Raw genomic sequence first — 19,675 nt, 5'->3', positions numbered from 1 at the left:
AACAAAGACAAATTGCTCATTTCCTGTAAGCAAGTTATTAAATCACTGGTATTTTGCCACATTATAGAGATGTATTTTTTATTGTATTTTTGTATTTGCAACATCTGTAATCCATTGTTATGGGCTGCAACAAAATCAGGATTATGATTTTACTGCATCGGAAAAGATCACCAATGTGGGGAGAAACTTTCAATAAAATATGCAGTATGCTTTACAGAAGAAGGATTGGCCCCCCTGAATTGTGGTGTACAGATTGGCTTTTGTTGTGTACATCCACAAAACGTACAACCTTTCCTATCCATTGTCCCTCTCCAAATACAAAACTGCCCCTATTGGTAGACCAATCTGTAGAAATGCTGAGGTTGAAATAATTCAAGTTTTAGAGACAGACCTCCATTTTTTTAGTTAATTTTTGTTTAGTGACCCAATCCCACACTGTAAATTGTATAGCCAGATTATTCCTGAGCTGCATATAGATTCTTCTGGGCAACTGTGTGGGAAAAGAATCAGTCATAAGAAGCAAATAGCCAGTGCGGAGGAGCACAAATTTTATCAGAGGAACATACCATTTGAGATTGGATTTTATTTGGAGCTATCCAAATAAAACTTTCAAACCTTGCCCTTTTTCTGTTGCAGATGGTAACCCTGTACCTCATATAACACTGGGTTCTGGGCAGGTCAGACATGTGTTGGTACCTTCTCATCACTATTACTAATAATTGTTTTGGCACATGAGAAATCTTGATCCTGCTGCTCCTAGGGGAGCACATGTTGGTCAGAGCTTCACCAGCTTGGCCAGGCTCCAGGCCCTTGGAATACTCTCCATTTCTGAGGGTGGATATGGCTTTTCCTAAGCAATATCTATGAGGTTACTCATGGCTGTCCACTCTAGAGTGTGAGACTCTGTCTTCAGGAGCCGCCCCCCCCCCCCCATTTCTGTTTATAGCAGAGAAATTGCTGAGAAGTGCATAGCTTCAAACAGTTAATAAAAAGAATTCAGGGACAATGCGCCAAATAAGCAGAGGTCTGGGGACTGCCAAATGTTCTTATTTGGATCATAGGGAATAACAGATTCTTTTAAAAGAATATCCTAGTTCAGGGCATCAAATGGTTGCATTTTGACTGCTTCTCTGGCTCTGTGGAGTCCATCCCATCCCTTGAGGTCTGTGATCGTCAGATTCTTCTCTTGGAACCCTCATTTCCCATGGCTGTTTCTACTTACGATTGTGGCTTTAAGGTGGGAGACCCGTCCAGTGTGCTGAGAGAGAGGAGAGTTGGTCTGTTCCCCTGCCCTAGAGTGTCATCTTTCCCTCTTTCTAATCAGTGGGAAAGTCAGCATAGGAGTTCTCTACTTTCCCTTGAGGTGATACAGGCTGCTTTCTTTTATTTCTCCTGGGATGAGCATGTGGCTTCTTCCTAAAATCTTTCCCTGCTTCTCCACACTGCTCCTCCTCTTGTCCCTCATATCTATCTTGTCCTCCATTTGTTTCTTGCAGTTTATATATCCAACCTGTCTCTTATCTTTTCCAAATTTTGCTCCTTTGTGTATTGTCTACTATTGGCTCCCTCATTTATCTGCTGCCATTAGTATAAACATCCTCCTGTTAATCTAAACATTATCCGAATACACCGTTCAAGCCTTTTTCCCCCTATAAAAATAGTTGACCTGTCTTGAATCTCTGTTTTGTTGAATCTCTTCAGAGCAATCGTTTATTTCCTTTCACTTGTTTCCTTGCACCTTGTAGTTTTTAACATACAAATACCTCACATCAAGTTTTAGAATGTATCTATAGTTGCATATGAATTTCATGTATTTTTTTAATAAAAATTGATCAAAATAAATTGAAATAATCCCTGGCCGGTCAGTTTATGGGATAGAGAATTTATTTATGGCAAATCAATATCTTTATTTTATACTTCTTCATAATTGTTCTGTCTACAAGTTTCCTAAGAAATTATTTCAAGAATGTTGATTTCTGTGCATTCTTCCAATCCAGATAACAGTTGGAGATAAATTAGTAAGTGCTTACAGATCTTTCAGACTATTTAATGCAATATTGACACAGAAGATAAGCCAACTGCCTCAGAGCTCAGCCTGAGATTGACCGTTCACTATGACTCATCTGCTTTAATTAATGTTCTTTCAGTTAGTAGACAGCAGAAGGGAGGACTAATAGGTTAACAAAGCAGAACTGGTACTGCAGAACCAAAAAGGGGCAGAGACTTTAAAATTCTCACATGAGAAATCGAGGAAGGAGTATTTGTGATTATATTTCCTTCATTTCCCAAAACACAATTGAAATCCTTTGAGAAATGGAATGATGGAAGTAGGAAGTGATTTAGTTTTATCAGTGTCTAAATCCCAGTTAATATTTGATTTTAAGCACTGAGAAAAGTATACACTAAAAAGTGGAAAACTATAGCTTAGTGAGCAGATTGTAGCTAAATCCAAGGTAAACATCACTTCCACACAGCTCTCACTCGCCTGGACTGGTGCAATGAGAGCTTCTCCCTCTGCTGTAACTAGTGGCTAACTCTGATATATTCTCAATATTAAAGCTAAATTAGGAAGGGGATATGAATACATATGGGAAAATTCCAAATATTAGAGGAAAAGGCCAACTCAAAGTTACTGAATTCAGTTTAACATAGTGTATTTCATACATTTTATATAAAATATAATTTGAATTAAATAGGAATGGCAAGGAATACCAAATTGAAACTAAATGTGAAGAGGTGTTTACCCAGAAAGAATTGTAAATGGGTGAGATTTACTGCATAAAATCAGTGAGACAGGAAAATTGGGCATAGTCAAAATGTAGATGACAGCTATAAGGAAAGTGAACGGAAGAAGAATGAACTTTAAGGTCTAATGAACTTGTCTTGATCATGAAATATTTTTTTGTTTATATCTGCGGAAGAGATTAGGAAGTCCTCAATAAATATTTAAAAATGGGCACTCAGTTCATTAGTCCAATCCATAAAAAAAAATTATAACTCAATTCCCATTATAATGTGTGTACAGTAAGTATTGTATTTGCATGTCTCTACCTATAAGTAAAATTTACTTGAATGAACTCAGTGGGCAAGATTAAACAATAAAACAAAATAAGGAGAGCGTATATGAGGAAATGCTTCTCTCCACTAAAAAGTGTGTAGTAGACTGTAATATATTTACATACAAAATAAGAGGAAATTATATACATCAAAAGGAGCTGTGGTTGCTGAGTATCCCTGGCAACTAACAACCAGACCATTTATTAAGGTGTCTTTGTATGGACTTGGATGTCTAACTTTGTGCACCCACATTTGAAAAAATTGACCTAAGTGATGTGCTTGGGTTGGGGGCAATATGTTTTTTTGGATTAGGCACAGGACTAGGAATCAGAGGAGCTGATTGCTAGTCCTATGTATAGGGCAGAATTGGACGTAAAGCCTCCCATAGCTAGTCATGCACACTAGTTGTTGCCAAGAAAAAGGATTAAAACCAACTTGCAGTTATCACGAGTCAAATAAAGCTGGAAAAAATGTTCATAAAGTGAACTTCACTTTTTGAACTTTCATGTTTCCTGAATGGGTTGCCTAATTTTTCTTTTGCCTTGTGTTGGCTAGAAATATTCTACCCAGGCGTGTGGCATTGATTCAAAGTCATGGAAAGGGAGCAGGCCCATCTGTGACATTTCAAGAGGACTGGTTTAATTTTGGTGAATTTAATGGGACAATCAAAAATTAGGTTAATTTATTAATAGAAAGTGAGCTTCAATTTTAGCTCTGGAGAGACTAAGATCTCATTACATTTGGAGAATTGTTTTTTTTATTTTAACTCTTTTAATACGCTATTGGGGGGATACGACGTTGCTTCAAAGTTCAGGCAGAATTTGGGAAATAAGTCCTAATGGATCTGAGCTTATTGTAACACAGGAAAGCTCAAAGCTGGTACGCCGTTTCTGAGATTTTTCTTTACTTTCTAAAATACAGCTGTTGATCATAGTGTAGGCACTTGGGTGCTCTGGGGCTCAAGCACCTAAGGAAAAAAATAATGGGTGTTTAGCACCCACCAGCCACAGCTGTTTGGCGGCACCGCTGATCAGCTATTTGGTGGTGCTCATAGGCGCCGACTTCCACTGTTCCTGGTGGGTGCTCGCCCCCTTCCTGGCCCCGCCCCTGCACCAACCTCGCCCCCTCCCCCAAGTCCCCGCCCCTGCCTCCCCTCCCCTGAGCACACCGTGTCCCCGCTCCTCCCCCTCCATTATTCCCTCCTTCCTGGAAAGTCCTAAGCACCTCCAAACAGCTGTTTGGCATTGGGAAGTGCTGGGAGGTAGGCGGAGGAGCGAGGATGCGGCGTGCTCAGGGGGTGAGGAGGAGGTGGGGCGGGGGGTGAGGGGAGGTTGGCTTCAGAGCACCCACTAATTTTTCCCCTTGGGTGCTCCAGCCCCAGAGCACCCACGGAGTCGGCACCTATGGTGGTACTGCCAATCAGCTGTTTGGTGACTGGAGAAAGTGCTTGGGGGAGGGTGGAAAGCAGTGAGCGGTGGATGGGCAGGGTCTTTGGGGGACAGGGTGGGGGCAGAAAGAGGCGGAGGGTGGGGCCTTGGGGAAGGGGTGGTGTGGGGGCAGGGCCTCGGAAAGAGTGGTAGTGGAATATTCCTGGGGAAAAATAAAAAGGCCTGTGGATCATACTTGTGTTCATAATTTCTCCTATTGTGCTTATATCTGCCTATTTTTCAGTCATGTTACTCTAATTGTTTCATTAATTCTTTTTTAAAATGTTAGTAGTATTGGTGCTATAAATATTTAATTTTGTTAACACTTGTAATATTTACTGAAGTGTCACCATTGAGCAGATGCTGATGCACATGTATGTTATAAAATTTACTACATTGTAAAGTTCTGTTTATAAGCTATATTGTGTGTGAACCAATGTTTACATTCATGGTAAGAAGCTTGGTGTAATTTTGTGAATATATACAGCTAGGTAAGCAATATGTAAGCAATAAAACTGCCTGGCTTGAGTTTGCAGTCAGTTATTTAACAAGTTTAATGAGTTTGGTTGTCTCAGCTCTGTTTCTTGAGGGAATTTGTGCACATCAAAAAAGCGCCACTGAGTCTGGCTCAAGTGTCAACATTTATTTAACGCTTTAGACTTGACTAGAAGGCACTTCACAATAGCTCAGGACAAGAGACCATTGGTAAAGCTGTTGTTCTTGCATGCTACTTACTAGCACTGTGTTTGGCTCTAACAACAGTGCGTACTCTTCCTGAACACCTTTAAAAAGGATTGGACACGCTTAAGTGTCAGATCACTGTCTTCCTCTGCCAATGCTAAATATAATTTTTTCTGCATAAGTGAACTCAATGGAGACCAGTCATGTTAAAACCCATTTGATTTTCATTTACCCAAAAGCTACACTGCTTAAAAAAAATATTTAAAAGATCTTTATCGTTCAGCATAAATGGCTAAAAACTTGTTCTTTTAGCTATTACATGACTGAACCAATTGTACAGTTCAGTGAACTGGGATTATCATCTTTGCTTTCTGCCATGTCAGAGCTTTCTGAAGTGCAGCAGTTTTAAACATTAAAATTGATTTTTGATTTGTATTAAATTGTATGGATCTTGAAAAACCAATATTGATATAAATCTCTGCAGCACATACTTATATATCATATTTGTACAGTATGAAAGCATAGTTAAAATGGACCAGCAGTCCTTGGCATACTAATGTGAAAGTGGGGAGAACCCTTGAGTGTAACTTTGTTGGTTTTTCAGCATCTGGACTGAAAAAAGCTAGGACTATCATAGAGATATATTTGTTTCTTGTAGAAGAAGCTGTACTACAGGCTGATACACAAAAGTAGTATATGTTTGGTTTTTTTAATGAAGGAGGTACTCCATTTGTTTGTCAGTGTGGAATATCTACTTTCCCCTATTCATCTGTATTGTAAGAGGGACAAGTGCATCACTGTTGCATTCTGAAGAATTGTGTCCACTTATACCAATGTGAATTTGGCCTTATATTGGATGTCTTTTAAAGCTCCGTATTTACCTCTCCAAGTATGTATGGTACCCATATACTTAAAATAAGACAGTACTATGGTCACTACAGGTATCTGGAGCATTAAATACTGTTTTTAATGGCACCCACCATGTGTGTGCTTTAACTTTAAACAAATATGAATAGGACTTTTAGTGGCAAGCCATGGGTTAGAATTATATCAGCTTGAGAAAGTATTTCACAAACAGGGTACCTTGAAGGGCCCCGCTCTATAGTGTGAAATCACAAGCATGGAAAGAGCTCACTGAGGCAAGGGCAACGTCTTAGTAACATAGGGCTAAAATCTCAGACTCTAAAATCCAAGTGGTAGATGTTTCCAGCTCACTAGAGAGCAAGCAGGTGCAGGATTTTCCTCTCGTCTAGACGTAAGATTTCTAGGAGATGCCTCAACTTTTCAGCACTATTCCTCCATCTTAGGATCTAAATCTTGTACTAATCTCCCTGACTAAGCATCCTTTTAGATGCTGTGGTGAGAAGCACCCTTAGATTTTCCGTCTTTCACAGGTGGTCATTCTGGTTGCAATCTCTTTGCCAAAGGAGTTAAGGTCTTATTGGAAAACAGCAGTACTGCATCTCTGATGAGGGCAAAGTTATGTTAAGAGTTAACACAGGCTTTATTTCCAAAAGAAACCCAGTTACAATAATTTTTTTTCTTCTATCCTTTTTTGCCCACAGGCAAAATACCCTTTAAATAAATAAATTAATTTTTAAAAACAAAACAAAGCCAATCAAGCAACCTACAAACCCTCTGAACACACATACCTCTGCCATACTGTTGATGTTGTCAGGGCTCTAATAATCAACACTGAACGTGGCACACCATTAAAAAAAACAAAACTCTAGCTTTGATGATTTAACACTTTATCATAAAAAATAAAAAAAAAACAAACAAACAGGCTGCCAAGGCTTCAATTATTAGGTGGCTAAATTGGTGCTTTTCAGAAGCCTTCAAAAATAGTCACCACCCTTTTCCCCCTCAAATGTTTATGCTCATTTATTCAGAGTCATGGCAGCTTCCTGGCTTGGAGGATTATTTGAAACATATAAAGAGACATGTTGGATGGTCTCCTGGTCATGTTTCTATACCTCCTCTAAGTTTGACAAATTAAATGTGCAGGTCTCATCAATCCCTGCCATTGGAAGGAGGGATCCGTACTATGCTCCCCCAATAAATTAAATTGGGGTGGGAGGAGAGGACACATCTGTTTCCTCGTTCATCTTTTCTTTTCCCCGGGGGTGACACACATTGTATATCCCATTTTAATGGATCTGCTGACTTTCCCTGTGAAGAAGAATAAGAACATTTATCTGATTGTCCCTGAACATTTTCCTTTCTTCTAGTAGGAAAGTCTGCAGATTCAACCCACCTGGCACAAGGCTTATAGTTCTGAATGAGGTTTAAATTGTTGCTTTCTCCTTAATTTTCTTTATGGGCACAATGTATATATGTTTGCTAGTAGTTGGGGTTAAATTTGAAGTTGTTTTTCAGTAAGGAGTGTTTGTATGACTATCCTGTTCTTGCTAATAACCTATGAAATAAAGTTTGAAGGAATTAGTTCTGTGAAGCAACTTTGGAAGTACTTTGAACTGGCTGGGTCTTCACAGGTGTGGCCATTCCAGCCTGTCTAGATTGACAGGTCTAGTTCTGCATCCAAGGTGCTTCAAGCTATGGTAAAATGCATTGTAATGCATCTGTGGGCTTTCCTGCTAGAAGAAAGGAAATTTGGGGATAAGTTAAAATCTTGTTTGCTATTGTCAGAGTGAAAAGCAACATTTGTACTGATTGGGTAATGTCAAGCAAGCATAGGTAAATATTTGTGAGATCCGTTAAATGTATTGATGAAACCATATTATAGAACAATGACTACGAGTGAATCTTTTTGTTTGCTTACAGATATGTAATGAAACTTTTTTTCAGAGTGAAAGTGATTCATTCTCTCTTTTTCTCTCCCATTTTTGTTTTAATTAAGGACAAGTTTGGATGCCTTTTGAGTTCATCTCCTCCTTTCCAGAAGATAAACTGTGAAATTGAATAATGTGGAAAATCCTTCCCCTCTCTTTTTGTATGTGACTTTGAGAAAAGATTGGTATGGTCTTAACAGCACAAGATCATCTCTAGAAATTAGCTGCAACTATGAGTTCAGAGGAGAAGGGTGTATCTCCTGCTCACAAAACATCCACCCCATCACATAAAAGTGCCTCCTCTTCATTGTCATCTCAGAGGGACAGTAAGCAGGTAAGGAAAAGATCCTAGACAACTTACTTTCATCTCTGACTTGTAACGTTTGGTGGATTTATTAATTCATTCTTCCTCATGGTAGCAAAATCTGATGCTCAGCAGTTAAAACTCTTTCGATAATAGAATTGGGCATTTCCAATGGAGGTAAGATATGTCAATGTTTCAGTAAGTTCCTTATGCCTTTTCTGCTGTGACTTGGAAAAGAGATGGATGTGGAAGCTATTTGGGGGAAATAAACTCTAGACCTATGACATAGATGCAGGGTAGTAGGAAGGGGCATAGAATTATGTGGGCATGGTTAAGAAAGAATTCTTCCTAAGTCTTTCTCCTTTAGTTCTGGGGGGCATTTTCCGTAGAGGTGTTAACCTATGAATGCTTAAATGTTTTGCGTACTGTGTGTGAATATTTAACTTCAGATCTAACTACAGATATGTGTCATCTGTTCAGTATGGCGTGGCTTGCCGGGCAGGCAACAAGGTTCTATTTGAAAAGGTGTATTGTATCATAAACCTTTTTAGAAACACAAAATTACAGAAATTGTATCTGATTTAGTAGGGATTCAGGTAGAATGCTCCACATTATATTGTACAATCCCAGTTATACTGGGCTTCCATTGCTAATATGCTCCCCAGGATCTGTGCAGTTGGAAAGCCTCACCCTGGGTCAACTCCATAGCACTCCACTCATGTTTAGGGCCCTACCAAATTCATGGTCCATTTTGGTCAATTTCATGATCAGAGGATTTAAAAAATAATAAATTTCACGATTTCAGCTATTTAATTGTAATTGTAGGGGTCCTGACCCAAAAAGGAGTTGGGGGTGGGGAGGAGTCACAAGGTTATTGTAGGGGAGGTTGCGGTAATGCTACGCTTACTTCTGCACCGCTGCTAGCGTGGCGCTGCCTTCATCATGATAACTGGTAAAGTACATAAGCCAATTGGGTGCTTAAGGTTAGGCTGCTAATTCCATATTTAAGCACTGTGACAAAGTTCCTTCTCTATCTTGGTGGGTCCTGCGCTTATTGGCGGATTTTCTTGCCTCAGAGATTCACCATGTGGGTTGGGGAACAGCCCAGAGACCTTCCCCTCTGGTAGAAGGGAGGTTTGGGGGGGAACCCGGTCCCGCCCTCTGCTCCGGGTTCCAGCCCAGGGTCCTGTGGACTGCAGCTGTCTAGAGTGCCTCCTGGAACAGCTGCACAACAGCTACAGTTCCCTGGGCTACTTCCCCATGGCCTCCTCCCAACACCTTCTTTATCCTCACCACAGGACCTTCTTCTTAGTGTCTGTTAATGCTTATACTCCTCAGTCCTCCAGCAGCACCTCCTTTCACTCCCAGCTCCTTACACCCACACCACAAGCTGAAGTGAGCTCCTTTTTAAACCCAGGTGCCCTGATTAGCCTGCCTTAATTGATTCTAGCAGCTTCTTGATTGGCTGCAGGTGTTCTAATCAGCCTGTCTGCCTTAATTATTTCCAGAAAGTTCCTGATTGTTCTGGAACCTTCCCTGTTACCTTACGCAGGGAAAAGAGACCTACTTAATCTGGGGCTAATATATCTGCCTTCCATCACTCTCCTGTAGCCATCTGGTGTGACCCTGTCACAGCACATAAATATTTAGCATGAAGTTTAAAAATGCTGAGCACGCAGAGGCTCCACTGTACTGAACACTTCAAAAGCCGGGCACACATTTAGGTGCCTAAATATGGACGTAGCATCCTGGTTTTAAGCACTACTTTTTGAAAATATTGGCCATCATATTTAAAACGCATGATAATGTTATGGGAGAGGAATCCATAGGAACGCCAATGGCTTGTGAGTGATGAATTTTGACGTGATGCTGAGCTAGCCCATATGATAGCCACTGAAGGTGTTAGTGTACACAAGACAATAAGCACCAGGAATGTTGTTCCTATTCTACAAAAACTCAGAAGAGAGAATAAATCACCCCATTTTTGTCCTACTGTCCCCATTATGATTGCAGTTTTCATTTATATTTCCAGCTTAGTACATTGCTTGTGTGGGTTTTTTTAATCTTTCTTGAGAATTAATAAAGAAAAAAATTAGAAAAAGTATATTTCTTGCCATGAGAGGCCTTGAAAATTTTGTGCTGCTGCCTTCTTAGACTTTTCATAAGTCATTTTTGGAGGTGGCAGTTGGGTAAATAGCAGTTTCCTCAATGGGGTAATCTGTGTGGAAATGGAGTGTGATATGATTGGATATAGTGTCAGTATGGATTTCATTGTCACTGTGAGGATAACATTTGATATTTCTGGACTGTGAATGATTGAAATCCTCTTGTCATATAATTCCTATCAAAGTCAAACTAGCAATTATGGAACAGTTTTGCAGTAAATTATGGTGCAGGAAACTGAACGAGTGTGAAGACAACTATGACAAATCCTTTCAGAGAGGGTGGAAAATTTCCTGCTGCATAAGTATGCAGGCATTTTAATGTAGGTGGTTTATTTGTGCAACATACATCATCTCAGCAAAGTAGTCGTTAGAAGAAGGCTCTGACATTGCCACTTTGCAGACTCCATAACTAAATAATTGATGAACAGAGTCTACTGCAGCCAGCAGTAAAAGAGAAGCTGGGTTCAAATTTTAATCAACAAGGAGACTTACCATCGTTCAGTTGTAGCTGAACATTGCTAATTCACAGTAATGACCAGGGAACCCATTACAAATTAGGGTCAAAATGTAACATTTAGCCACTCACCAGGGTAGGGTTGTTGTGAAGTCCTACCTAGCAGTCCTTGGAGAGCTCTTCAGGATGATTCAGTGTGCTTCCCTTGGTGCAGCTCTCTATTCTGAGAGCTAGTGTTGGGCTCGGGGTGGGCCACAGCCATGAGCCCTTGTCAACTCTGCTCCCTTTGAGGCACCAGAGCTTCCCAGGGACGCACCAGGAGAGCAGTCTCTGCAGTGTGGTAAACATAAGGACTTTTCTCGGCCCCACAAGTAGGGGAGACTCTTGTCCCCACCACACAATTAACTCTGAAAAGGCTAGTCATAATCTGATGCTCAGCAAGTAAGAAATCAGAGTTTTTAAAAGTAAGAGCAAATATCACAAAATATGTGCTGTCCATTTGTGACAGCTTTGGGTTAGTTTTAAATGTATGGTAATCATAATGTGTTGTTAAATGTATGATCACATGCTGCAAAAATAAAGATGTCTTTGTACTATAATCTCTCACTCTAACAATTCAGTATTAAATCCTGGCTGAGAAGACAGGAAGAGGTCAGATTTTTTTTTTTTTTTTTTGGCATGTTATAAAGGATCTGATCCTGCAAACACTTACATATGCAAATAACCTTTCACATGTGAGTAGTTCCATTTAAGTCAATAAGAGTACTCACATGAATAAAGTTAATCTTCTGTGTAATAGTTTGCATGATCAAGCCCAATATATGGATGTTAGCAGGGTTCTATCGTATCATTTAGAGATAATATGGGCCAAGATTTTCAGAAGTAACTTGTGATTTTGGATGCCTAACTGAGACACCTTGAAGGACCTGATTTTCAGAAGGTGGGTCTCAACATTTTTTGATAAACAGGCCCCCTTGAAGTATCTCAGGTGGGCATCCAAAAGCTGAGGCATGAAAAATCACTGGTCACTTTTTGAGAATCGTGGCGTGTATGTGTGTGTGTGTGTATGTATATATATATATATATATATATACACATACATCACACACACAAAAACTATGTTAAAAGAACATTATTAAGGTTATAAATTGAAGCACTGAAAAGTTAGGAGATAACAGAATTAAGATTGCCTGTGCATCCTTAGTTCGTCCCTCTCCTGCGTATACCTTATGAATAGAACTGGTCAGACAATTTATATCGAAACAGTTTTCCATCAAAATATGCTATTTTGATTAAACCTGTTTTTTCATCTAATCATACAGATTTTGTTGAAATTTCCCAAGAAAATTATTTTTGAAACAAAACATTTTTCACTGCAGAAATATTTTTCAAAATGTTTTATTTATATATTACTTTTATTCATCTTACTTTTCTTTTACATAGTAGTCAAAATATTCTATTAATTTGTTTTATTTTTATATTTTATTTTTACAATTAAGGGCAGCTGCTATTTAGTACTGTTTGAAACATCTTATTATCTAGTTCAGTGTCTCCTGTTTATATTGTAATTAAATAGTTTGACACTTTGAACAAGAACAGAAAATAAGCACTCACTATTGTAATAAATGAGCAGCAGTTTTAATGCCCTAGAAAAAGTAGTCCAAGCTAACATTAAAATATTAATATAAAACACATTTTGAAATAAAAATTTTGTTTTGAAACAAAAAGTTTAAAATGATTCCAAACCAAAAATTTCCAAAATGATTTATTTTTTTGAAACTTTCATTTCACAGGAAATTTTGAAAATGTTTGTTTATATTCTGATTCAGAAATTAAAACAAATTTTCAGGAAATTTTCATGTTTTGAAAACAGAAATTCAGAGTTTTGACCTGCTCTAATTATGGTCGTCTTTAATTACATGAATCCATACTATTTTCCCCCCAAGGACCTCTGCTTCATTCAGTGCACAGGTGCACCTGTTCTGGGAAGAAATCAAGGTTGTGTAGTAAAAGAGGCTAGTGAATGAAGCAGGGGATTGCAGAGATTTCACCTCTAGTATTGCAGACTGGGAACAGGCTGCTTTGTTCAGCTACATAATGGAGATGGAAAACACACACGAACTAAACAGGAAGTAAGGTGGGGTGGAGCATGGCTCCAACCCATACTACTCTGAGTAACTCAGTTAACCCTATGAGGACCACTTTACCACAGATGGTCTCATGGCTAAGATAGGTGACTTCTGCACACAGGTACAGCACAAGCACTGGCAGGCTTCTCCACACTGTCCTGCTTATGTGCCTCAACCCTGTTCTAGGTGTCAAAGGGTATTCCAGGCTGTGTTACTGCTGAAGGCTCTGCTGAAACTGTCTGTAATGTGATTATGCTGCTGGAAATGCCACTGGGCATGGTAATTGAGATGCTGAATTTGTGGTGTGGATGCTTATCCACCACAGGCCAGCAATACAGAATTCAGTGTCCAACGTGTTCAGGCTTAGGTTTTGCTGGTGGGAGAAGTGTAGGTTTGGAATGTGCTCTGAATGAGCCCCGACTGCCCACATGCTGGCTCGTGTTTATTGATTCTCACACTTGAGTCTCTGATAGTGTTCTGTATGTTTTCCTTTCCTTTCCCCCTCCTTTTCCCTGTACTTCCAGAAAACTAACACTTTATCTAGTTAATAAACATTTACAAAACAAAGAATGTTTGAAAAATAAAGAGAAATGGAAGTTTTAAGGTGAGATCTACAGAAGAAGCAATTCGGTGACCTGGTGGGAGGACAGGTATATCTGACAAATGAACTGTCAGGCTGGAGGGAGGTTACTAGTGGAATTCCTCAGGGATTGGTTTTGGGACCAATCTTATTTAATCTTTTTATTACTGACCTTGGCACAAAAAGTGAGTGTGCGCTAATAAAGTTTGCTGATGACACAAAGCTGGGAGGTATTGCCAATATAGAGAAGGACTGGGATATCATACAGGAAGATCTGGATGACCTTGTAAACTGGAGTAATAGTAATAGGATGAAATTTAATAGTGAAAAGTGCAAGGTCATGCATTTAGGGATTAATAACAAGAATTTTTGTTATAAGCTGGGGTCTCATCAGTTAGAAGTAACAGAGGAGGTGAAGGACCTTGGGTATTGGTTGATCACAGGATGAATATGAGCCGCCAATGTGATATGGGTGTGAAAAAAGCTAATGCGGTCTTGGGATGCATTAGGCGAGGTATTTCCAGTAGAGATAAGGAGGTGTTAGTACTGTTAAACAAGGCACTAGTGAGACCTCATCTGGAATACTGTGTGCAGTTCTGGTCTCCATGTTTAAGAAGAATTAATTCAAACTGGAACAGGTACAGAGAAGGGCTACTCAGTCATCTATCTGCCGTCCTGAATGGGAAAACTGAGAAGGGTGCTGCTTGCCAGGAGCTAGGATTCACAATGTGACAGAGAGACTGCCGAGACTCATCACGCCCTCGGATCACTTACCCCTTCCTGCTTCTCCACGTGGGCACCAATGATACTGCCAAGAATGACCTTGAGCGGATCACTGAAGACTACGTGGCTCTGGGAAGAAGGATAAAGGAGTTTGAGGCGCAAGTGGTGTTCTGGTCCATCCTCCCTGTGGAAGGAAAAGGCCTGGGTAGAGACCATCAAATCCTGGAAGTCAATGAATGGCTACGCAGGTGGTGTCGGAGAAAAGGCTTTGGATTCTTTGACCATGGGATGGTGTTCCAAGAAGGAGTGCTAGGCAGAGACAGGCTCCACTTAACGATGAAAGGGAAGAGCATCTTCACAAGCAGGCTGGCTAACCTAGTGAGGAGGGCTTTAAACTAGGTTCACCAGGGGAAGGAGATCAAAGACCTGAGGTAAGTGGGGAAGTGGGATGCCGGGAGGAAGCACGAACAGAAGAGTGCAAGAGGGGCAGACTCCTGCCTCATACTGAGAAATCAGGATGATCAGTGAGTTATCTTAAGTGCCTATACACAAATGGAAGAAGCCTGGGAAACAAGCAGGGAGAACTGGAGTCCTGGCACAGTCAAGGAATTATGATGTGATTGGAATAACAGAGACCTGGTGGGATAAATTACATGACTGGAGTATTGTCATGGATGGATATAAACTGTTCAGGAAGGACAGGCAGGACAGAAAAGGTGGAGGAGTTGGACTGTATGTAAGAGAGCAGTATGACTGCTCAGAACTCCAGTATGAAACTGCAGAAAAACCTGAGAGTCTCTGGATCAAGTTTAGAAGTGTGAGTAACAAGGGTGATGTCATGGTGGGAGTCTGCTATAGACCACCAGACCAGGGAGATGAGGTGGACGAGGCTTTCTTCTGGCAACTAACAGAAGTTACTAGATCACAGGCCCTGGTTTGCATGGGGGACTTTCAATCACCTCGATATCTGCTGGGAGAGCAATACAGCGATGCACAGACAATCCAGGAAGTTTTTGGAAAGTGTAGGGGACAATTTCCTGGTGCAAGTGCTGGAGGAACCAACTAAGGGCAGAGCTCTTCTTTACCTGCTGCTCACAAACAGGGAAGAATTAGTAGGGGAAGCAAAAGTAGATGGGAACCTGGGAGGCAGTGACCACGAGATGGTCAAGTTTAGGATCCTGACACAAGGAAGAAAGGAGAGTAACAAAATATGGACCCTGGACTTCAGAAAAGCAGACGTTGACTCCCTCCGGGAACTGATGAGCAGAATCCCCTGGGAGAATAACATGAGGGGGAAAGGAGTCCAGGAGAGCTGTCTGTATTTTAAAGAATCCTTATTGAGGTAGGAACAAACCATCCCAATGTGCAGAAAGAATAGTAAATACGGCAGGCGACCAGCTTGGTTTAACAGCGAGATCCTTGCTGATCTTAAACACAAAAAAGAAGCTTACAAGAAGTGGAAGATCTGACAAATGACCAGGGAGGAGTATAAAAATATTGCTCAGGCACGCAGGAGTGAAATCAGGAAGGCCAAATCACACTTGGAGTTGCAGCTAGCAAGAGCTGTTAAGAGTAACAAGAAGGGTTTCTTCAGGTATGTTAGCAACAAGAAGAAAGTCAAGGAAAGTGTGGGCCCCTTACTGAATGAGGGAGGCAACCTAGTGACAGAGGATGTGGAAAAAGCTAATGTACTCAATGCTTTTTTGCCTCTCTCTTCATGAACAAGGTCAGCTCCCAGACTACTGCATTGGGCAGCACAGCATGGGGAGGAGGTAACCAGCCCTCTGTGGAGAAAGAAGTGGTTCAGGACTATGTAGAAAAGCTGGATGAGCACAACTCCATGGGGCCGGATGCGCTGCATCCGAGGGTGCTAAAGAAGTTAACGGATGTGATGGCAGAGCCATTGGCCATTATCTTTGAAAACTCATGGTGATCGGGGGAGATCCCAGATGACTGGAAAAAGGCTAATGTAGTGCCCATCTTTAAAAAAAGGAAGAAGGAGGATCTGGGGAACTACAAGCCGGTCAGCCTCACCTCAGTCCCATGAAAAATCATGGAGCAGGTCCTCAAGGAATCAATTCTGAAGCACTTAGAGGAGAGGAAAGTGATCAGGAACAGTCAGCATGGATTCACCAAGGGCAAGTCATGCCTGACTAACCTAATTGCCTTCTACGATGAGATAACTGGCTCTGTGGATGAAGGGAAAGTAGTGGACGTGTTATTCTTTGACTTTAGCAGAGCTTTTGATACGGTCTCCCACAGTATTCTTGCTGGCAACTTAAAGAAGTTTGGGCTGGATGAATGGACTATAAGGTGGATAGAAAGCTGGCTAGATCATCGGGCTCAATGGGTAGTGATCAATGGCTCCATGTCTAGTTGGCAGCCAGTATCAAGCGGAGTGCCCCAAGGGTCGGTCCTGGGGCTGGTTTTGTTCAATATCTTCATTAATGATCTGGAGGATGGCGTGGACTGCACCCTCAGCAAGTTGGCAGATAACACTAAACTGGAAGGAGTGGGAGATACTCTGGAGCGTAGGGATAGGATACAGAGGGACCTAGACAGATTAGAGGATTGGGCCAAAAGAAATCTGATGAGATTCAACATGGACAAGTGCAGAGTCCTGCACTTAGGATGAAAGAATCCCATGCACTGCTACAGACTAGGGACTGAGTGGCTAGGCAGCAGTTCTGCAGAAAAGGACCTAGGGGTTACAGTGGATGAGAAGCTGGATATGAGTCAACAATGTGCCCTTGTTGCCAGGAAGGCTAACGGCATTTTGGGCTGTATAAGTAGGGGCATTGCCAGCAGATCGAGGGATGTGATCATTCCCCTTTATTCGACATTGGTGAGGCCTCATCTGGAGTACTGTGTCCAGTTTTGGCCCCACACTACAAGAAGGATGTGGAAAAATTGGAAAGAGTCCAGCAGAGGGCAACAAAAATGATTAGGGGTCTGGAGCACATGACTTATGAGGAGAGGCTGAGGGAACTGGGATTGTTTAGTCTGCAGAAGAGAAGAATGAGGGGGGATTTGATAGCTGCTTTCAACTACCTGAAAGGGAGTTCCAAAGAGGATGGATCTAGACTGTTCTCAGTGGTACCAGATGACAGAACAAGGGGTAACAGTCTCAAGTTGCAGTGGGGGAGGTTTAGGTTGGATATTAAGAAAAACTTTTTTTTTCTTGGGGGAGGGTGGTGAAGCACTGGAATGGGTTATCTAGGGAGGTGGTGGAATCTCCTTCCTTAGAGGTTTTTAAGGTCAGGCTTGACGAAGCCCTGACTGGGATGATTTAGTTGGGGATTGGTCCTGCTTTGAGCAGTGGGTTGGACTAGATGACCTCCTGAGGTCCCTTCCAACCCTAATATTCTGTGATTCTACTAGGATGATCTGAGGAATGGAAAACCTGTCTTATGAAAGGAGACTCAAAGAGCTCGGCTTGTTTAGCCTAACTAAAAGAAGGCTGAGGGGAGATATGATTGCTCTCTATGAATATATCAGAGGGATAAATACCAGGGAGGGAGAGGAATTACTTAAGCTCAGTACCAATGTGGACAAAAGAACAAATGGATATAAACTGGCCAGCAGGAAGTTTAGACTTGAAATTAGACGAAGATTTCTAACCATCAGAGGAGTGAAGTTCTGGAACAGCCTTCCAAGGGGAGCAGTGCGGGCAAAAGACATATCTGGCTTCAAGACTAAGCTTGATAAGTTTATGGAGGGGATGGTATAATGGGATAGCCTAATTTTGGCAATTAATTGATCTTTGACTTTTAGCGGTAAATATGCCCAATGGCCTGTGATGGGATGTTAGATGGGGTGGGATCTGAGTTACTGCAGATAATTCTTTCCTGGGTGTCTGGCTGGTGAGTCTTGCTCGCATGCTCAGGGTTTAGCTGATTGCCATATTTGGGGTCCAGAAGGAATTTTACTCCAGGGCAGATTGGCAGATGCTATCATGTCATCCCTCAGTCTTCTCTTCTCCAGACTGAACAAATCCATTTTTTTTCAACCTTCCCTCATAGGTCATGTTTTCTAGACCTTTAATCATTTTTGTTGTTCTTCTCTGGACTTTCTCCAGTTTGTCCACATCTTTCCTGAAATGTGGCACCCAGAACTGGACACAATACTCCAGTAGAGGCCTAATCAGCACGGAGTAGAGCAGAAGAATTACTTCTTGTGTTTTGCTTATGTAACCCTTCTGCCAGGTGGAGCCGGCAGCAACCAGGGCCGGGTTCAATATCTAGGGGTTCCTTTCCATCCATCCAACATAGAACCGGCTTGAGCCCCCACCCAGTAACCTGGGAAAATTACATACCACTCCTGGGTGCCTCTGAGAGGCAATATTTCCCCATTCACAAGCACAGAGTCTGAGTGTAGAAAAGAAACTTTTAATGAAAGGAGGGAAGTCACCTGACACTAATTAGGGAAAATGCCACAAGCAGGATTCATTATCATAAAACCGTGAGCAGGACACCCATCCCAGTGTGCAGGGGCAGTGTCTTTTGCCTCATGTTCTTGAGTTTTGCAACCAAAAGTTCCTTTTCTGTGCCCTTCTCTGCTCCCTCACCATACCCCACTCACCGTGGTTGTCCTTGGTCATTGAGGACCCAGGGTTCAGATGTGCATCTGTGTGAGTTCACCTCCCACCTGGGGAAGAAGGCACCTTGCTTGCTCCGCCATCACTGCTCACTGCACCCGCCAGCCGACTGTTAGTTACCTTCTGCTGCTACCTGCCTCTCTGCTGTGACCGCTGCACGTCAGTCTCTTAGTGATTGTCAGCTCTTACTGTTCTTCTTCGAATGCTTGCTCATGTCCATTCCATATTAGGCGTGTGTGCTCGCCACATGCACCGGTGCCAGAAGGTTTTCGCTCAGCAGTATCCATAGGGGACTGGCTCTGGTTCACTCTGGAGTGGCGCCCATATGGCGCGGTATAAGGGGCACCGCCAGCTCCCCCCACCCTCAGTTCCTTTTTGCCACCAGTGACGGTGTTGGAACGTCTGCTGCTTTGGCTAGCATTGATTCCTTCTCTGTTCTTGTGAACTTTGAAATCCCGTAAAATAGTTATAAGTAGTCAGTAGTTTTCTTACTTACCCTTAGTAGTAGTTCTCAAACTCTCCATTAGTCCCAAATGGGACCCAGCTGGGGGTTGGGGCGTGCCCCGGTCCCCAGGCTTTAAGCCCTGTGATCGCTGCAAACGGCCTGTGCCCATCAGCAGTCCCCATACCAGCTGCCTAAGGTGCTTAGGCGAGGGGCACATAAGTGACAAGTGCATTATCTGCAAATCCTTCAAACCTAGGCTGAAGAAGGAGCGTGCTATCTGTCTAAGAGCACTCCTAATGGAGTCGGCACTCACTCCAGCAC

General features: G+C 41.8%; 1 protein-coding gene across 2 annotated transcripts in view; it reads left to right on the top strand.

Moving 5' to 3' along the window:
- Nucleotides 1–19,675, top strand: part of OSBPL6 (oxysterol binding protein like 6) — a 205,327-nt gene that overhangs the window by 82,559 nt on the left and 103,093 nt on the right. For both annotated transcript variants that reach the window (XM_054043927.1, XM_054043926.1), the window contains exon 2: nt 8,026–8,291. In XM_054043927.1, coding sequence (XP_053899902.1) covers nt 8,190–8,291 — 102 coding nt within the window. In that variant the 5' untranslated portion in view covers nt 8,026–8,189. The remainder of the gene's footprint in view (nt 1–8,025; nt 8,292–19,675) is intronic.

Source organism: Malaclemys terrapin, chromosome 11 (assembly GCF_027887155.1).
Source record: "Malaclemys terrapin pileata isolate rMalTer1 chromosome 11, rMalTer1.hap1, whole genome shotgun sequence".
Classification (NCBI taxonomy): domain Eukaryota; kingdom Metazoa; phylum Chordata; order Testudines; family Emydidae; genus Malaclemys; species Malaclemys terrapin.
Note: the sequence above shows the minus strand (reverse complement) of the source record. Positions and strands in the feature narration are given on the sequence as shown.